Source organism: Ursus americanus, chromosome 5 (assembly GCF_024610735.1).
Source record: "Ursus americanus isolate L20-20 chromosome 5, mUrsAme1.1.p, whole genome shotgun sequence".
NCBI lineage: Eukaryota > Metazoa > Chordata > Mammalia > Carnivora > Ursidae > Ursus > Ursus americanus.
The window spans coordinates 69,832,330-69,852,929 of record NC_142131.1 but is presented as its reverse complement, the minus strand read 5'-3'; the positions used below and the strand labels follow the sequence as shown (position 1 = coordinate 69,852,929).

General features: G+C 40.8%; 1 protein-coding gene across 2 annotated transcripts in view; it reads left to right on the top strand.

Moving 5' to 3' along the window:
* Positions 1-1,366: 1,366 nt before the first annotated feature.
* The window catches only part of PRR16 (proline rich 16), a 180,962-nt gene continuing 161,728 nt past the window's right edge, over positions 1,367-20,600 (top strand). The window contains exons 1-2 of one of the 2 annotated variants that reach the window (XM_087862360.1): positions 1,367-1,516; positions 2,753-2,914. In XM_087862360.1, coding sequence (XP_087718486.1) covers positions 2,756-2,914 — 159 coding nt within the window. In that variant the 5' untranslated portion in view covers positions 1,367-1,516; positions 2,753-2,755. Of the gene's footprint in view, positions 1,517-2,524; positions 2,915-20,600 lie in introns of those variants that run through there. The other variant, XM_045794865.2, reaches the window with a different exon arrangement.

Sequence of the window (20,600 nt, the reverse complement as noted above, 5' to 3'; positions counted from 1 at the left end):
TTCATCAGAAATTTTACTCTGTGTCACTTTTGCTCTGTGGTCTCCATAATTTGGCTTTAAAACACAATATACGAACCTCTGAGGAGTCCAGGATGAGCCAAAGGAGTGAATAATTTTTTTCCATAAGGGTTAAAAAAAAAGTAGAAAATAAATAGATATATATACGTGCACACACATACACACACACACATGCATACCCACATATACATACAAAAACATATATATAAATATATGTTTGTGTCCTTTTCATTCTGCTTTCTTTCCCTCAGTATTTTTTAACTCTGTGAAATTTTCTTCTTTAGGAATATCTTACCCTGCTTAATAACTAGAAAATAGTGGTAACCACCACTGCTAGGGTCCTATAAGCTTTTTAGTTTGAGTTTGGAAGTCAGTTTTAACTTTTCCCCTTTCAGTTGACTCCTTGTTGTATTCCAATATAGACATAGATAGGTGACAGCCATTATCTAAGAATAAACTGTGATATGGTGTGGATGATGTGTTTTAGAATAGTAATTATGATTCAATTTTGAGCCAGAATAGTTTAGTTCATTAATAGCAACGGATATCGTAGGACAACAGTTTTGTTTTTGTTTTTGTTTTTTTACATCTGTAGTGAAGGGGATTCAGGGTAGCATGGATATATGTTAATATTACAAGAGTATTATTTTGTCAGTGGGAAGGAAGATACCACTTCCTTTCCTCTCACCAATATTCTTGCCTACAATCATTATACTTTGAATTTGAGGGGCTTCTGTATTTACTTGCCCACCACTGAGAGTCAAAAATTCAAATCTAGAGGAAAAGCACTTTTTCTTTTTTTCTCATATGATCTTCTGCCATTTCTGACCATTTATCTTTATTCACATATGAAATAAGAGTGTCATTAAAGATCAGAAATTTCCAGTGGGAGAGTTTGTAAACCTGATATAATTATTTTTGCTGTTATATCTATATCATATAAAGAACCTGCAGAGATAAAGGAACTTAGGGAAAAAATCTATTCTCTTCAACTCTGAGACCTTAAGCATGTTACTTATGTAACACTTTTAAGTATTTCTTCTTTTTTTCACCTCTCCAGTTTGCTTACTGCACACTGGTTCTTTTATTCTTTCTTTAATTGTCCCCCAGCAGCCTCTGCTTTCCACCTTCTTCTTTGTCCCCTGATTTTTCAATGTATTTTTCAATGCTGTTACTGTTTTGGCACTGTATCTAAATTTCTATTTTTTTCTTCTGTTGCTTCTTTTTTTTTTTTTTCATAGTCCACATATGACTTCCAATGATTTTGTCAAGATAAATTGTTCAGAATTAAAACTGATTGATTATGGAGGGCTTAAGGAACTCAGAAGAGAAGAATTGCCAAGATTTTCTTCATCTCTAGGAGCTTGTTGGAGCCACCTGGGGTGTGAGAAGGAAGACACAAGGGCCCCACGAAGGCATGACCCAAAGAGGAAGCCTATTAAAATAATGATTTGGAGTAGAGTGCACTGAAGACAATAGAGTACAGCCATCCTGCCAGGTCAGTAGCTAATAGCCCGTGGGTTTGTTACTAAGGAAATTAAAACTTTAGCTAAGGAGAATGGGAGCCACCTACTGAGAATGAAACCAAAGGCTTCCTATTAACTCCCTTCCCTGGGTCCTTTTGACAGAACAGTCAGAAAGTTATTTCCTATTTAGTAGCAAAAGACTTGAAGTGGAAATTTTAAAGAAATTGATGGGGGAAAAAAAAAAGTTGGAGGCACCCTTCTTATTCAGCTCTCCTAAGAAGAGATGCAGACAGCTTATCCCCCCCCCCCCAAAGAACATACATCAGCATAGGTCACGAAAACAGAAAGGATAGTTTTAAAAAGAAAGAAAAAAGGAAAGAGAGCTGTCCCAGATAAGTACAGCCAAGATGACTCAGACAGTCTCCCCAGGGGATTTTTGGTGTGAGGACTTGAGATTAATAAATCCGCTATTAGTGTTCTGGAGTAGCAAGATTAGGCAACCTCGTTCAAGAATATTGGTTGAATTTCATTTTTCCGGGGGGGTGAGGGGTGATCATGTATGCACATTTATCTCTCTCCCTCCTGGCGAAGTAGGAACACCTCCATTTAACTCATAGGTCACTAGAAGGGTCATTGGAGGCCTTCTGAACATACTTTGGTTCTGGATAAACACTTAGGGTCGCTTTACCCCAAATCCTGGCCCTTCTGTGGTTGTTCGCATATTGTCAGAAAGTGTGCTGGGGCTCCCTGGCTCTGCTAGCGGGCGACAAGGAAGCGGCCGGGCTAGCTGTGCGAAGACACACAGCGGGCTGCGGAGAGGAGGGCATTTCAGGATCGAGGCCAGGCGTGGGCAGGGCGCGGAGCCGGCTCCCGGCTCGCGGACGCCCAGGTGTCCGGCGAGGGCTCGCCGAGCGCCGGGCCGCGGGGACTGCAGCTGGCAGCCCCGGGCGCGGCGGCCGGGCGGCCGTCTCCGCGGGCGGGGAGCGAGCGCGTGTGTGCGCGAGAGCGGCGGGCGGCGGCGGGAGGAGGCGCAGGCGCGCTGCTCGCCCGTCTGCAGCCCCGCGCCGAGCGCCGCGTCTCGGGGAGTTGATGGCAGCACCGCGGTGCGGCCGCCCTGCCGAGCGCCGAGCGCAGCCACCCGCCGCTGCCCAGGGAGCGTCCAAAATGTGGGGGGAGTGGGGCGGCAGCGGCCGCAGCAGCGCCAGGGACGGGGGCGCGCAGCAGCCTCCGCTCGCCCGCCAGTGCTGACCTGCCTCGCCTGCCCCCAGAGAATGTCAGCCAAGTCCAAGGGGACCCCCTCCTCGTCCTCTCCAGCTGAGGGACCGCCGGCAGCCTCCAAAACCAAGGTGAAGGAACAGATCAAGATCATCGTGGAGGATCTAGAATTGGTCCTGGGCGACCTGAAGGACGTGGCCAAGGAACTTAAGGAGGTGAGGGGCGCGGGGGTGGGGAAGGAGTTCGTCACCTTTCGCCCCCTCGGGGTTCCGGTCCCGTTTTCACTGGGGACCGCCTGATGTCTTAACTCCTAGGAAACTATAAAAAGACGCCCGCAGACGGACTTTCTTTGCTCGGGCGACTCCTGAGAAGAGTTGTTGCACTTTTTTTTTTTCTTTTTAATCAGGAAGAATTCAACTAGTGTTTTAATCGATGGACCTGGGATGGTGGGAAGGGCGAACGCGTGCGTGTGCGTGTAATGTCGGGGAAGGGGGCTCCCTGGGGGTGTGTCGACAGAGGAAGAAATGAGCAGCCGGAGCGTGCAAAATGCTCCTGTCCTGCCCTCTTGCTCCCCCAGAGTCTTTTGGCAAGTCGCTCCTTGCCTGGCAGTCTCCCCAAGCCGGGGCTGGAGGGGGGCCGGGTTCCAGGCCCTGGGCCAGGCCGGGGAGGGCAGCCCAGGGGAAGCTCGGCTCCGGCTCTTCTCCCCGCCTCTCGAGCGCCGCTGGAAGGAAGGCGACCCAGGCTGCAGGCAGGGGAGCCCGGACTTGGGGATGGAGAGGGGGTCTGAGACTTTCTCACTTTGGCAGCTCCTGAAGCATCCCCTGCTCCGCGAATGCCGCTCCCAGTTAACTCCAGGCCTTCCCGCCACCCCACCTTCTTCCTTGATCCCATCTTGTAGCCACTTGGCATTGAACCTGGGGAGCGGGGCGCGTCGGTGAGCGCGTTCGTGTGTGTGGTGGGCGTGCAGCGGGGTCTTGCCACTTGGCGTCCTGGCTCACGGGAACCGGACTGCTGGGGTTCTTTCCCTCTCCCCCTTCACCGTGATCCTCCGTTCCACTTCTGCCCTCCCACCCCTACCCCTGTGATTGGGATTGAAGGAAGCCGAGGCGGTGTCGGGGTTGAGGCTGCGTAAGTCAGGCTGCTGCTCCAGGCGACGGGGGTGGGAGAGGGAGGGCCGCGTGGGAGAGGTGAGGTCTCCCGGGAGCCTGCCCCGCCGGCGGCTGGTGGCGTCGCGGAGCTGGTGGGGGAGTCCGAGCCCGCGGTTCCGCTATGGAAGACTGGCTGGTGCGGTTCTCCGTCAGGGAGTCCGCACCCGCAGTTGTGCGAGAGCGAAGACTGTAACTTCTCAGGTGGTGGCCGCGGCGGGAAGGGAAGGAGTGGGGCGTACTGGAGGTCCAAAACTGTATTCCTGTTTTCTGAGGCCAAGTGGGAGGAGACTGAGAGTGGTTTGGATGTCTGGCCTCTAGAGATCAACCTCCTCTATCCAATTGCCAATCCAAACGTGAGGAAAGAGCCCCCTCGCACCCCCACCTTCCCCAGCTCAACTCGCTTCCTCCCCGATTTCTCATTGCCTCTAGGAACTGAGCTCCGCATTTGTTACCGAGTGAAAACCTGTGAAAATGGCCCATTCAGTGGCAGGGTTGGGTTTGCCAGTGGCTCATGCCATTTCTGCAGGTTGTTCCAGACACAGAACGTAATTACCACTGAGGTCCTGAGAGTGGAGATTGCTACAGATGATAGGTGCAAGGATCTAACTTGTCCGTGTTCGCAGGGCATCCCTGGGCTCATTGCTTAACAACTGGTTGACAGATGGCGAGGTTATGCATTGAAATTCCAGTCTAAAGATGCGTTTCTTCTTTGTTATTCTTTTATTTGACATCTTTGGCAGGCTGTGTTTTCATCTGAAACATTATGGCGTTTTTAAAAAAATGAACAAATTTGGGCATGTTCCCTTTGGCAGAATTGCGCTTTACAGTAGTTGAGGTTTCTTCTATGGTGGGGGGTGTGGGAAACCTACATCAGCAAAGTAATGTGTTTACTGTCCTAGGGAGGAGGCTGAAATTAAGAGAAAGGCAGTCAAAACCCTGCCTCTATGGGCACATACTTCCTTATGTTATGATGTGTCACTCTACTCTCTATTAATTTAGACAGAATAAATAAGGAGGAACTGGAGTCCTGGTTCCGTTTTGGCTCATTATCCTGTAGACATTTGGAGACCAGGTAGATCTACAGGGAAACTTTTAACCTCCCTAGGGCTCTTCGTTAGAATCACAGAGAGGTAGGTCAGAAAGTCTGTGGGTGTCTCTGTGTCTCCTTTTATTTGAGTCTTCATAAGGGCAAAACCAAAAACAGGTCGTTTATAAAAAAGTATGGGGAAGCATAAATAATGTACAACCAAGTAAATGAAAGGATCTATCTTCTAGACAGATTGAGAGATAAAATTTTGACTTCGTGCTTTGGAATCTTTGATTGGCTGCCAGGGCCTGTTTGTGGAAAAATCTTACCCTGAGAGTGAAATTTATGAATGATAAGAGGTATGATGCGATTGTTAATTACTTTCCTGAGGCTATCATCATCCTAGGTTTACACATGGAGTTGTGTCTACTAAGGCTGAATCTCAGAACCCTGGCCTTTTATATAACGTGAATGATAGTTATTTTGAGAACAAATATTTATAGGGCATGTTTAACCTATGACATCTTGCAGTTGTCCAGCATTTATCTTTTTAAGATAGTACTGCACATGTGATTGAACTTGCCTTTGATGTAGCTTTGAATGCACGAGTAACTTAAAACTTTGCAAAATTGCAAACCTTGTTGGTCTCTATAGCTATGACTTGTAAATAGGACTTTCACTCTTCATCAGTTGTTATATTCAATATTCTGGCAGCTTACCATTGGTATGTATTAAACATAAACTGTTATATTTAGAATTCTAAGTCCTTTATTGGCAATGCTGTGTCCTTAGGCCATACTCTATCTTGATATAAATTAACAGACAGTTCTTATTAACTTGGAGCAGAAATTAGAAATTAAAAAAACTGCTTATGACTAGATCACTGTATGAGTCACCATATGGTATTTGTTTTTCTTTTTTGCTTTTTCTCTTCTAAAATGCAGTATTCTTTTTTGAATATTCTATTTTTTTATTTTCGTGTAAATTCTGCACAAACAGTATTGGACCTTTGAGGTTATTTTGAAATTGCTTTTCTTTTTAGAAGTTTTCTGGACTTGAGTCATCTGAAAATTCGGGTATTCGAGTAAATTTGAACATAGTATAGCCGCTTGAAACACTTTACTAATTAGAACAAAACTCTGCTTTATAATGAGTTTATGATTATTTACTTATCCATTGCTTCATCATTCATAATTGAATTAAATATTGGAAGACGAGGAACAGCATTTTTGCAAAGTCTAAGGGCAGTTTTATTCTGCCCTCAGCATTCAGTAAAATCTTAAATAACATGACTTTTCAGAAATAACAAGGGTCTTTTGATCTTCTGTAGTATAATGAGAAAGCCTGAAGTATAATTCAACATATTTATTCAGTGCCTACTATGCACCAAGTACTATGTTATCTTTTTGGCTACCAAGATGAGTAAGTTGTACTTTCTGGTCTCAGTGAGCTCAAACAGTAGTTTGGATGCATTTTTCCTGTCTTTGAACACCAGTAGTGTAAAAAAGGCATTGTTCCTTTTAGTGGCCGCTCTCACTCTGATCTAATAGGCTTGAGGATAAAAAACAGAATTGAGAATAAGAATTAGTGTATGTAGATTTACACAGTGACATTTGCTATGTACTTAGTAGGAGAGTAAGCCTTTGGTGAAGAAAGTAGAGCTTAAAAATGATGGTAAGATAAGAATTTTAAGGAACTTACAATTTATTCAGATTGTCACGATCAACACAGATGGATCAATGCCGTATACAGGAGATCACGTATCTGAGTCCTACAACTGAATATCGGAGTTGTTCATGAAGGATACGTCCTTTGGGTGGATGAACAGTCAGAAAGATTTTAGTTCTTTGAGATGTGGATACAATTTGAAGAAGTAGAGAGGAGAAGGAATTAGCAGGAAATAACATTATTACATACAATAATAATACAGTATTATTCCATGATGCTTTTTTCTACACATTGAAAAAAAATTGTGGTGAAATCTTGAGTTTTAGGGATGAAATTAGCCATTACTGATTTATTAGGTGTGAATATATCCCACTTTTTTTTTTTTTAGTAAGAAATGTTAAAAAAAAAAAAAAAGAGTCATTACTCTTTAAAAATAGTTGTTAAATAATCTGACATCTTTGGATACCAATTTGTTCTTTTATGAAGATCTCACTGGTAAACTGTTTTGCATCAAATGTTGGTGTTAGCATGGTATCACAGATCTTGTTGGTTAGACAGAGACTGGAATATGTAGTAAAGAGCCTTTGATTTGGAAACATTCATTGCTGCTTTAGGTATGTTCTCTTTTAGTTTAGTCTGATTATAACCTTGAACATGTTTGTAGTGTTTCATTTTACAATTTAAAGTAATCAGACTGCTAATAGGTTGAATATATGCATATATTATTTAATTGTTTAATAAATGTAATTTATTAAATTTAAAATATTTTATAAATATTATGTGTCTGTGTGTATATATGTGTGTGTATCTATATATAAAATTATATGTATATATAGAAAATTTATTTATTTATTGCTAAGTCTTGTGGGTACATATGTCTCTCATAGAGAGGACCCAGTTAAGAGGAGTTATTCTTTCTGTGCCCTGGGCTGACTCAGTGATTAGACTCCTTAGGTGGGAAGTTATGTCAGTACTGTGCCTGTGGATTGGGAAATGCCCATGATCTTTCTTAGGAGGCCATAAAGGGAAATAAATTAAGCTTAAGTTTAATTTTGAAAAGTTTGAAAATCCCCTAGAAATGATCTGTTTGGGGACTGATGGAAACGGAAGTGACAGAATCAACAATTACCTGCAAAATATTTTTGTATTTTAATGTTTTCCACTTTTTAAATGGCTTATCCCTATGAACTTCTGTAGTTTATTGCTCTAGGAAATTCTACCAAGTATTTTTTGGTGAATAAGTCCATGCATATAAAATTCATTACTAGAACAAATTATAGAGAATAATCTCTGGAGTATTTCCCAAGTTCTAAAGTTGTGAATGAATGAAATTTCACAGTTCATTCAATCGTGGCAATAGCTGTACTTTTAGTACTTTATACAACAGTCTGCATCCTCAAATTCAAGGATATTTACCAAATGTTAAAATGTTTTTTTTTTATAATTTTTTTCTTGTCTTAAGCATGATGGCTTAGCATGTTACTGGAGGAGCAGAATGGTTCTGAGAAAATAAAGATAACCAGTAACAATCTTTCACTGTCTGTGGTTTCAATGCATTAAAACCATTCAAGACTCAGGGAATTAGCTGATAGTAAACTTTTGCAGCCTTAAAGCAATGAATAGATAATGTGGCTCAGCCAATAGGGAAGTAAATAGATAGTAAAACCAATGCAGTAGGTTTCATTGTTACCTGGATTAGGTTTTTTCCACCCTTAGTTCTCTGAGGATCTCAGGTATTTAAATCAAAATGTAGCAAAAGAGAAATGCAAGTTTGAGTGAAACATATTTTCCCAGACAAATTAAACTACAGATCCTTCTATAGATCTAGTTCCTGAAAAATTTCACGGGCAATTTTTGAGAATTAGAGGAGTAAAATTCCAATAGGCTGCTGATTCAGTTCTGATTGAAATGTTGCATAACCAACACGAAGCTAAAAATAAAAGATTGGTAAACAACAAATAGCACTTTTTTCTTCTTAAAATTTTTTTAAAAATTTACTTTATTAAGACTTTATTTTTTTTAGAACAGATTTAGGTTCACAACAAAATTGAAGTGAAGGCACAGAGATTTCCTAAATACCCCCACCTCCACACATGCACTGTGTCCCCCATTATCAACATCCCTCACTAGAGTGGTACATTTATTCCAACTGTTGCATCTACGTTGACACATCATAATCACCCAAAGTCCGTAGTTTATAATATGGCTCACTCTTGGTGTGGTGTACATTGTACTGGTTTAGAAAAGTGCATAATGACATGTATCCGTCAGCATGGTATCTTACAGGGTATGTTTATCGTCCTAAAAATCCTCCATGCTCTACTTATTCAGTCCTCACCCAAACCCAACCCCATGGGTACTAGTTTTTTAAAGAACTAATTTCCTTTTTTTTTTCTTTCTGATTTCAGAAGTAATATGAATATGAATATTAGAGAAAGTTTGGAAAAATCTAAAAATTATACATGAGAAAATTAAAATTATCCCGAATGTCCAACAGAAAGAGATATGTTAAACATTTTGCTGTTTTTCCCTTCAGTCTTTTTGTATGCATATTTTTAACATAGGTGAAGTCATATAAAATCATGAAATTGTACGCAGGGATATTTTCTCCTTTCTTGAAGAGTATTAGATCATCATGAGGATCTGTTGTAAGTTCCCCTAGTCTTGGACATTCTATTAATTTACAAATTTTTGTGGTTGTAAATATCACTAAAATTTTTAGCATAGCTTTGGCAGTAAAAATAGCTAAAAGAGATTTTTACTCTCTGCCAACTACTCATTAAGTATATTTATTTATATTAAATCTTCTAATGCCCCAAAACAGACATATGAGAGAGAGACTATTGTTATGCCATTTTACAGATAAGAAAACGGAGGCCAGAGAGAAGTCACTTACCCGAGGTCACTTGACTTGTAAGTGAAGTGAGTTTTTGATGCCAGGCATTTTCGTGCTAGAACCCAGACATTGAGTCACTCAGGTTTGTGACTTTTCCTAGCTTCTTGTTGTTGTTGTTGTTTACATTTTCTTAGAAGTCAAGAATGTAAAAGTTTTAAGAGTTTTCGATTCATACTAAGAGTCTTCCAGGGAGTTTTCATAAATTTTTACTCCCAGCAACAGTATCTGTTGACACCGTTTCTTTGGTTTTTTTCTTTAAGTATAATTAACATACAGTGTTATATTAGTGTCAGATGTGCAATATAATTATTCAACAATTCTATACCTTTCTCAGAGTTCATCACGATAAATGCACTCTTAATCCCCTTGAGCTATTTCACCCATCCCTCCACGGTCCTCCCCTCTGATAACCACCAGTTCTCTGTATTGAAAGTCTGTTTGTCTCTTTTATTTATTTTCTTTGTTCATTTCTTTTATTTCTTAATTCCACATGTGAGTGAAATCCTATGGTATTTGTCTTTCTGTAACTTGACTTATTTCGCTTAGCATCATACTCTCTAGCTCCATCCAGGTCATTGCAAATGGCAAGATTTCATTCTTCTTACGGCTGAGTAATATGCCATTGCACATGTATGCCACATCTTCTTTATCCATATACCAGACACTGTTTTTTAAATTTTATGTGAAGCTAATACTCTTCTTAATTTTGTTTTGTAGTTTGTTCTTGTTTTGTGGTAACATTGTTTTCGTGGGTTGCACTCAATTTTGCACTCACTTTTGGGCATCAGTCTCAAGGAAGAATTAATAGTGAGTCAATTAGACCTTGAAATTTGCACTGTCCAAATAAATAGGTGCTACAGGATTACTTTTGGCCTATTTAATATTCAAGAAAATGTTAATAAGAATATTACTTAGCTTTCTTATATTATGACAGCAAATAAAGGAGCAACTTTTTTATGGGTGCTTGCTGATATCTAGTATTGTGTACACCTGATTCAAATGAATTTAAAAGAATTTGGGAAACGTATTTTCTTTTGATTTTACCAAATGTCTCGGAAGGGGGGTAGCATCCCTAAGGTTTTTGAGATGTTCGGGGTTGTAGCTTTCTGCGATGACTGATGAAGAGAAAAGCTTGTTGAACTCTCTACGAGACACAAACTTATTGAGCTGACTAACAAGGTCATGTGTATCTTTATAATTAGATTTCTCATGTTGATTTTAGTGATAGCAATTGTCAGGCACCCCCTCTTCCCATGTACATAAGGGATACAAGAAACAGCCTTTTTCTAAAATCTTTGTTTTTCCAGTATAATACGGATAGAAACGTTTTCATTACATGCAAAGTTAGTTCTTTAGGATGAACTGCTTTAGACTGAGTTTTCCCATAAGACCTGAGAACCCAGAGCAAGCACTTCTTGGGCTCTAAGTAAGAGCCAGAAAGTAACATGAATTACAAGGAGGTAATGGACATATCTAAGCAATGTCCAGGCAAGGCAGGCTCACGGGGTGTCCTGTCAGCTCAGGACACATATTGCCTTATTTGCTGTATAAGCTATTTTTGTTTTTGAGGATGGAAAGACATTCAGATTTCCAAAGGAATTCAGCTTTTAGACCCCACTTTAGGTAAAAACATTACCGTTGTTAACACAAAACTTACATTTATGGTCTTTGTCTTCCCCCCTGCTTTGCAAATGCTACTTCACGTTGGCGTTTGGGATAAATGTTTCCTTGTGGAATAATTGAGAGGAGGCACATTCCATACCTGTGCCCAGTGAGTCAGTTATTATGGTGCTTGGCACACTATAAATAGATTCTCAGCAACAGATAATATATGCCATACTTGCTTGGAGAAAGCACATTTGATGATTTCCAACAGATTTTCTTCTCTAGTACTACATGAAAGCGAACAGATATGTTGGCATTTCTTTGCCTCTTGCGTAGTATCAAATCTTATCCCAAAATTTCCAACTATGTCCATGCTGCAGAAAAATACCAAGTTAAATATATATAATTTTATATATATTTGATATATATATATATATCAAATCAGTTACCTCCTAGCAGCAATGGTTCTTAATTTTTTCCTCCATATCACAGAGCCCTTTGAAAGTTTGACAAAATCGTGGATATTTCTCCTGGAACAAAAGCTCCTATGAAAATAAGGTTTTGCAAATACTGAGAGAACCTTGGGGAGGTGAGAATAACTCAGGTGAAGAGGAAAAAGCAAATGACTGCTTGTGTGTTTTGTTTTTGTTTTTAATTTTCCGGTAGTTATTTGAAACCCAGCTCCGTAGTATTCACGATCAAAAGTCCTGCCTCTACAAAAAGGAAAAAGAGAGGGGCGCCTGGGCGGTTCAGTCTGTTAAGCATCCAACTTTTGGTTTAGGCTCAGGTCATGATCTCAGGGTCATGAGATGGAGCCCTGCATCCAGCTCCACGGCTGGGTTGGAGCTGCTTGAGATTCTCTGTCTCCCTCTGCCCTTCCCCCCTCTAAAAAAAAAAAAAAAACCAGGAAGGAAAAAAAGAAATACTGATGGCTGTAATTTGATGGCTTTTGTGCTGGGGGTGGGGCCCAGTGGGTAGCTCTTCAGCAGTTTCCTTCTGATAACACACACACACACACACACACACACACACACATGCACTTTACTACTGTCCCCAGACTATAGAATGCTCGTGTGTCTAAAGGCTAACTCTCACCTTTTTTTTTTAAATGGTCAGTGCTAGAGTGCATCATCCATAGGACAAAATGTTTTCAGAGCTTATTGTAAATTAAGCATATGCTTTTTCTTAAAATTCCCCAAACAGCATTTTTCCTTGTTTGCTTGCACATTTTCCTGTATGACATGAATTCACGAAATAAGAAAGATTTACTGAATTCTGGGTACGTGTAGGACACTGTGCTGAAGACCATAAAGGATATAATCATGAAGCAGCTCAAGAGCCTGGCCCTGAAGAAAGTCATGGGTTGTTGGGAGCCCCCTCTATGGGGGTGAGAGAAAACTCTTTAAAGCCATGTGGAATGTGCAAAGGGCCATCATGTTACCCCGAGAATGCAAATATGGGAGGGAAATTCATGTCGCTTTCCATTTTAATTGATTTCTCTGTGCTTAGGAAACTTGCTTAGCAAAACATTCACTAACTCCTGTAGTGACGCATCTGAGGAATGTGAAGGCAGACCTTCGAAACGCATACGTTTCTTGCTTTATTATTCCACATTAGAACATTATTCTTAGGTATGATGTTAACATACGATGAAAACACTTACTGCCAACCCCAGAAGTTACTTTTGTGGGACAAGTCTCTCCCAGCGTTCTCTGTTGCCCAAGAAACGCGGATGCACTTGACAACCATTGGCAACGAGTTCTTGTTCTCTTTAAAATGTGTTCAAATACAGCATTAATGTTTTACATACATTGTGACAACCAAGCTTTTGTCCGTATATGACGTCTACATTTTAATTTAATTTCAGTAAGGCTGCTAAAAACCGTGACAATCGCTGAAAAAGATATCTAGGTAACTATTTCTTCTTTACTTTTCATGACAGTGATGAAACTGTACCTACTTGAAAGCTAACTTGAAATCTTAAAGCTCACATAACAATGATAAGTTTGTGTCCAGTTGTTACGTAGAATAAAGTGTAAGTTTGATTATTCCTTGATTGGGTAGCTGGATGTTTCTGTCAAATATTTAGAATTACTTTTTTTTTTCTTAGTAACAGAAAAATTTTGAGGGTGTGTCGCACAGTAGGGTGACATCGTGTGAGGGGGGCAGGTTCTCAGCCAGGCCAGTTCGGTTCGTATTGCTCTGCTGTGCAATATTGGACATATTTCTTAACCCCTCTCTGACTTCATTTCTCCTTTAAAATGGCAATGATAATGATAATTCTACTTCCATTGTAGGCTAGTTATAGCGAATCAAAGACTAACCATATGTAAAGCACTTAAAACAGTTCCCATGAATAGAGTGAGCACTTTTATGTGTCTATAATTATTGCTGTTGTTCTTTGAATTTGTCTGAGCCTCTTTATTCATTTACTCAACAAATAATTGTTCGGAGCCTACTGTATGCCAGGCACTTTCTTAGTTGCTGGGCATATAGTGACCAACAAAATTCCCGCATGGATCTTACACAGTAGGTGGAGAGGACCTGAGAAAGTCAGACCAACATAATAATTGTCAAATTATGTCAAAGCCTAGAAAGTGCTAGAACACAATAGAAGATTATAATGGGGAACTCAGTCACAGGGAGGAGGAGCAATTGTCAATAGGATGGTCTAGATTATAAGCCTGGCTGAAAAAGAGGCATGGTGATGTCAAAGGAAGAGCCTAAAGGTGAAGGAGTGTCCTGTACGGATGTCTAGGAGAGCACTTTTCCAGGTAGAAGGAACAGCAGTGTCCCGCGTGTTTGTAGAAGAGCCAGGAGGCCAGTGTGGCAGGAGTGGATGAGCAGGGGTCCGGGGGGCATAGGGCAACATGTCTAAGGATTATAACTCCTAGAGTAAGATGGAGGCTTTGCAGGACACCTGGTGGCTTAGTGGGTTAAGCATCTGCCTTCGGCTCAGGTCATGATCTCAGGGTCCTGGGATTGAGTCCTGCATTGCGGAGCCTGCTTCTCCCTCTACCTCTGCGCCTCTCTCCGTTCATGTTCATGCTTACTCTCTCTCTCAAGATAAATAAATTCAAAAAAATTATAAAAAAAGATGGGGTCTTTGCAGTTTTGAGCAGAGGAGTGATTGGATCCTATCTATTTCCATCTTTTCCTCTCTGCATTTCATCTCCAGTTGGGGCTTTCTCAAAAACGGCTCTTTGGGCAGAAAATTCTCTGTTGTTGAAGGCTGTCCTATGCACTGTGGGATCATCAGCAGCATCCCTGGCCTCTACTAACTAGATGCCGGGAGCCACCCAAAATGTCGGTGTGAGAACTAAAAATGTCTCTAGACGTTGCCAGATGTCCCCTGGGAGAGAGGGGACTCATTATGGTCGTAAATCATTGCTCTATGTTACTTAATATTGCTGTCTTCACCCCCAGTTTAACTTATTTGTGCTTTGATTTGCTGTTTATCCAGCAAGCATTAGGATTTTATGTTTCTTTTCTATCTTGTATTCTCTCTCTTTAAACAAACCATTATTTGTGGTTTTCCCCCACATTTACCCGATTCTAGGAATTTCTGTTCACCGAACCTACTTTTAAAAGGCACCTTCTCATTTCCATTCAGCACTTACCCCATCTCCGTTTCCATTTTTCACAATGAAAAATGAAACTGACACATTTCAAGGAATTTAAGTGCAGGTCTGTTTTACAGTTTGGGGAAAAGAAGGGAGACTCAGAAGGGACAATGGCAGTGGCCGCGGCGAAGTGATTGTGTTCTTGCCACTCGTGGTTCCCAAGCGAGGTGAGCGGCAACCTTGCCTAGAAGGAAGGGGCTCTTCATCTCACCTGCCAATCTGTCTTAGCCTCCTCCTGCATCTTCCATGTTTGTAGAGATAGGAGAGGTTCAAATGGTGTCTCAGCTCTGGGGTACGGCACAAGCTCTAAAAGAAATATGGTGATGGTGATGATGATGAACATGACTGACATCTGTTCATGAGCCAGGAGCTGTTCTAACTCATGGGATTGCCCCCGTTAGTTAGCCTGTGAGGTTATTATGAGGTTATTATGAGCTTGCTCTCTATATGGGGAAGCTAAGACAGAGAGGGTCGCTAATATGGAGGGCACGCGGTGGAGTTGGACTTTGGATATTTCTCCCTGTAAACAGTGGTCAGTAATCAGCTTCCCCAGTTCCCAGCAGCAATGTAGTTGCCCTCTTGTTTTCTTGGTTTTTAACTTCAGTGTCCTCTGTTTTTCTTCTCCCTCCTCCTCTCCTTTCTCTACTTCATCTGTCACTTTCCCCTTTCTTGTTTTCTCCTTCTTTCTCCCCTCTTCCTGTTTTCCACGTTTTTTCTTCTCCTCTTTTTCCTTTTGCTTTCTTATCAGATTCTTTGATACTCCCCTGATATCATCATCTTCAGTTATTCAGCAATTTTCTTTATAAACGCCTACTCTCAGCGAGACAATGGAAATAAAATAGTGAGCAACACGAGCACGGCCCCTCCCATTGGCAACTACAGGCTAGTGTGGGGACATCGTTCAAATACAGGCAGAAGTAATACTTATGAAGGAGCATTAAGGATTCAGAAAGCAAAGTGCACGAAGCAACAAGAGCATAACGTCACTGATAAGTCTTGCATATTCTTGCTAAACAGGGGATTTCGGATTGGCTGCCTTCTCCCTTCCCACTGCCACCTCCATAATCCCTTTGCCTTAAACTTCATGGATGATGTTTTAATACCCCTACAGCTAATCTTTCTCCTTTGTTCTCTGCCGACTCATTCTCTAAACACAGCCAGATTAATCTTCTTAATGCACTGCTTTCTTCGGGCCACTCCCCTGCTTCAAAGATCATATACTATCCTCCTGATACGTAAAATGTCAAGCGAACAAACCCAGCCTCCCAGCTTACATCCAGAGTCCCATTTTTCCTCTTTGACTTTATCTTTGTTTTCCCTTCCGTGAGCAACCCGGAGACCATCCCTGACAATCTTGACACCCTCTCAGTTTTTTATCCCGACTTGCATTCTGTAGCCCTCATGTTTCTCCTCCCTGTACCTCTGCTTTGCCTTTGCTTCTGTTGCTTAACAACTGTTTCTTATTTGTGCCTCCTTAAAGACATCTAGTATCCTTCCTGTGTTAGCTGCTAACCATGTCATCTTCGGTAAAAACATTTTTAAAGTCTCATTCTTATTATTCGATGAGGAATTTGAACATGATCCATTTCCCAGTAATACGTCTTAAAGGTGCTAAGGGCTGAGAGTCAGTCATTCTGCATATGCGGGAGAGCCTGTCCTTTACTGTCTGCTCAAGAAAATCACTGAAAATCCTCCCCGTCTCTTCTCTACCTTCAGTTTTTCACTCTGGCCCAGATGAAGCCCATCAGCGTAGAAATGAAAATAAAGATAACAGCAAAATCCTCTCTGGACCCGACTTCACCTGAAAATTACCATCCTGCTTACTAGCTCTCCTTTACAAAACCCTGAGGAGTCTTCTCTACTGCTATCACCTATTACCTATTCTTTTCTAAACCCACTCTGGTCAGAACATATGGTCTAACCCCTGGACCATACGTGCCTCTATCTGTGACTCCTTATTTAATCATAGTTGATTTCAAGACCTCATTTTACTTAATCTCTTGGCAGCATTTGAGCATCCCTAATAATCTTTCTTCACCTGGCTTGAAGAATACTATGTTTTTCTCACCTGATTTTTCTTTCTCTTTGACCTTTACTCACTCCTCCTTTCAGATATCTGAACTCAAATTTTGATCCTCTTTTGAAAAAAAAAAAAATTACCCTCTTCTTCTTGGTGTTCATATTCAGTTTTGTGGTTAAATTCCACAAATAGGTCCATGACTTCCAGATCTGTATCATCAGCCCAGACATTTCTTCTGAGGGACACATCTCACGTTTGGCTGTCGGAAAGACCTCTTCCACTTACCATGTCCACGATCCCTGATCTCCTTCCTCCCTCAAAACTTAATAACTTGTAGTCTTTCCCACGTCAGTGGATGGTGTTTCCATCCTCCCACACCTTGGAGTCCATTAATTTCCTATGCTCTCATGCATTGTCTACAGTTCATTGAAAAGTCTGGTCAGTTCTGTCTTTAAAATGTTTCCAGAATCTGATCGATTCTTCTTGCCTGCTGCCCCCCTTGTCCAAGCCAACATCCCCTCTCCTTTGGATTGCCACAGTAGACTTCCTCCCTTACTGTTCTTCTCTTTTGCCTCCTTCAGCCCTTTTCCCGCTCCCGGTCAGGGTCAAGCTAGATCACATCACTCTCCTCAAATCCCCTTAGTGACTTCCCATTTCAGAGTCACAGAGCATACCGTGGTTCTGAGGCTCACAGCATTTCCTTCCTCACCTGTTACCATTCCCCCTTCCTTTTTTGCTGCTTTCTTTCTGACTCTCCTTGCTTGGGCTGCAGTAATCTCACTGCTGCAGGGACGAATGTGCCGTGCACATTTTCACGGCCCGCTCCACTTCTGCACTGGCCCTTTCACCTCTTTCAGGATTTACTCCATTGTCACTCTACCACGGCCCCTTCTGGCAACTCCATCTGTGTTTATATGGTCTCGCATTCTCTATCCTTCTTTCCCTGTTAAGCCTTTTCTCCTTTTCTTAATACTTAGCAGCGTCTGTCATACTGAACAATTTATTTCTGGTGTTTATTATTTGTTTGTGTCCCACCTATAGAGTGTCAGTGTCTGGAGGCCCGTGACCTTCATCTTATTCCCTTAAGCATCTCAAGTTCTTAGAGGAGTAGTTTTCATGTGAGATGGGCTCATTAAACAAATCAATGAATGACTGGATCTCTTCCAACTCTTGTTCCATCAACGTTCTCAAGGGTCAAATGATCACCTTTACATTCTACTGCATATCTACTAGTTACAGAGAAGGAGCATAAAGTAGATGCTTATTAAACACTTTCTACATGGATTTTTCAATCTTCCTATTACATGTGCTTTTAGCGTGTAGGTTGCCTGGAGGGAGGGCTTGTTCCCCCTACTTTGATTTCATTATCTACTTGTCTTCATTAAATGCATTTCATTAAACTCAGTCCCTATTCTTATTCTTTGAAGTGAACGAAGCCTCTCTCTGTAATAGCTGGTACATTGAATGCTCATTGTGTGGAAGGTAGAGTGTTTAAAAAATACTAATTCATTAAGTCCTCACGTTTCTGATCCCCCAGCCATCGGTTCCCATGTTATCCCTCCCATACAGAAATTCTGGAGACAGCTTGTCTATATAAACCCTAAATGGAGTATAACCTCAGGGCTTCACCTTGAGACAAAAGTCTGGCTCTGATTTGAAAGTGCCCGTTATTCCCTTAGGCTCAGGCATGTCATTTTAAACTCTTCAAAGCACTTAAGGTATAATTCTACTCTCTTCTAATAGAATATATAGACTAAAATAAGGAAAATGTATGTCTACTTTTAAATGCATTCACTTTGTTTTGCTACTTCTTGACTATTGTGTATCTTTCTTGCCAATAGGCATTATAAATTTTAAAAAACTGGAAAATGATATATAAAAATGGGTGCTGGATACCGTTTAAAACGTTTTAATCATTCCACTGTGTCCATAAGAAGTAAGCAAGCAGTTTGTTGCAAAGACCTCATATTATGTAAAGCACTGAAGAACTAGGTAATATCAGTATTTGGCTTCCTTTTCTTTTATGTACTCCCTCTAGTGTTCAACAATATGAGTACTTAAAATTAGCCTATTGAGATACTAAAGAACAGACATTAATGTAGACAGAGGGCCTTTTTAACCTGATGCTGTTGTGATGATGATGATGATGATGATGTTGTTGTTGTTGTTGCTCAGGAGATAATATTGTCTGGTTACTGAACTTTTGACTTGTATGAAAAACATATTCTCTTTCCCCCTTTTCCTGCAGGGATCTGGTCATGTCTTCTCTGTGTATGCATATTTTTAATCTTCAGTAAGGGAGAATATTGGAGTTCTTGGCTTCTGTCTTTTTTTTTTTTTTTTTGAGATTCTGTTTATTTATTTGAGAGAGAGAGTGAGTGTGTGTGGGGAGGAGCAGAGGGAGAGAATCTCAGGCAGACTCCCTGCTGAGTGTGGAGCCTGACACGGGGCTCATCCCAGGACCCCGAGATCATGACCTGAGCTGAAATCAAGAGTCGGACACTTAATGGACTGAGCCACGCAGGCGCCCCTTAGCTTCTGTCTTTAAAGACAATACCATATTATAAATTCTTCTTCAATTTTAAAACTGAAAGGTAGATTTTTAGTTGGGCAGTTTGGTTATGAACAGAAACATTTTCACATGCTAAATATATACAAAGTGAAAAAAAAACTGTATGAACTAGAGAAATGTGTTTGAACATAGAAGTTGAAATATTTAAATAATTGACATCATCGTTCCTTGATATATTGAAACATTATTTAGATGTGTTGTTTTCAAGCTACCTTAAGAAATAACCAAGACATCACTAGGAGTAACAAATAAGTAAAAAGAAATATTATATACTATTGTCATTTAATACAGAGTATTAATAATTGCTTGGTGTATAATAGAAAAGAAGATAGCTTCAAATCATAAAGTTAAATAATTATTACTATTTATCAATTTTTAAAAATCAGAGACTATTGTTCAAAGTTAATTTTTCCCAACATCATATAATTATGTAACTTATATTTGATTAATGCCCCGCAGTCTTTAAACTACTTTGATGCTCACTGTTTCAGTTGCTCATCATCTTATGACATAAAAAAAATAGAAAGATTGAATTACTTGTAATGACTCTTAGAGATACTATTTTTTATAATATTTTTTTATAATATTATGTTAGTCACCATACAGTACATCCCCAGTTTTTGATGTAAAGTTCCATGATTCATCACTTGCACATAACACCCAGTGCACCATGCTATACGTGCCCTCCTTACTACCCATCACCAGCCTATCCCACTCCCCCCCGCCTGGAAGCCCTCAGTTTGTTTCCCAGAGTCCACAGCCTCTCATGGTTCATTCCCCGTTCTGTTTACTCCCCTTTTCTTCTTCCCTTTCTTCTCCTACTGATCTTTCAACTTCTTATGTTCCATAAATGAGTGAAATTATGATATATTATATGACAATTATATGATAGTTGTCTTTCTCTGCTTGACTCATTCCGCTTAGCATTATCTCCTCCAGTCCCGTCCATATTGCGGCAAATGTTGAGAAATCGTTCTTTTTGATAGCTGAGTAATATTCCATTGTATATATGGACCACATCTTCTTAATCCAGTCATCTGTTGAAGGGCATCTTGGCTCCTTCCACGATTTAGCTATTGTGGACAATGCTGCTATGAACATTGGGGTGCATATGGCCCTTCTCTTCACTACATCTGTTTCTTTGGGGGTAAATACCCAGTAGTGCAATGGCTGGATCATAGGGTAGCTCAATTTTTAACTTTTTAAGGGACCTCCACACTGTTTTCCAAACGGCTGTACCAACTTGCATTCCTACCAACAATATAGGAGGGATCCCCTTTCTCCACATCCTCTCCAACATTTGTTGTTTCCTGCCTTGTCCATTTTTGCCATTCTAACTGGT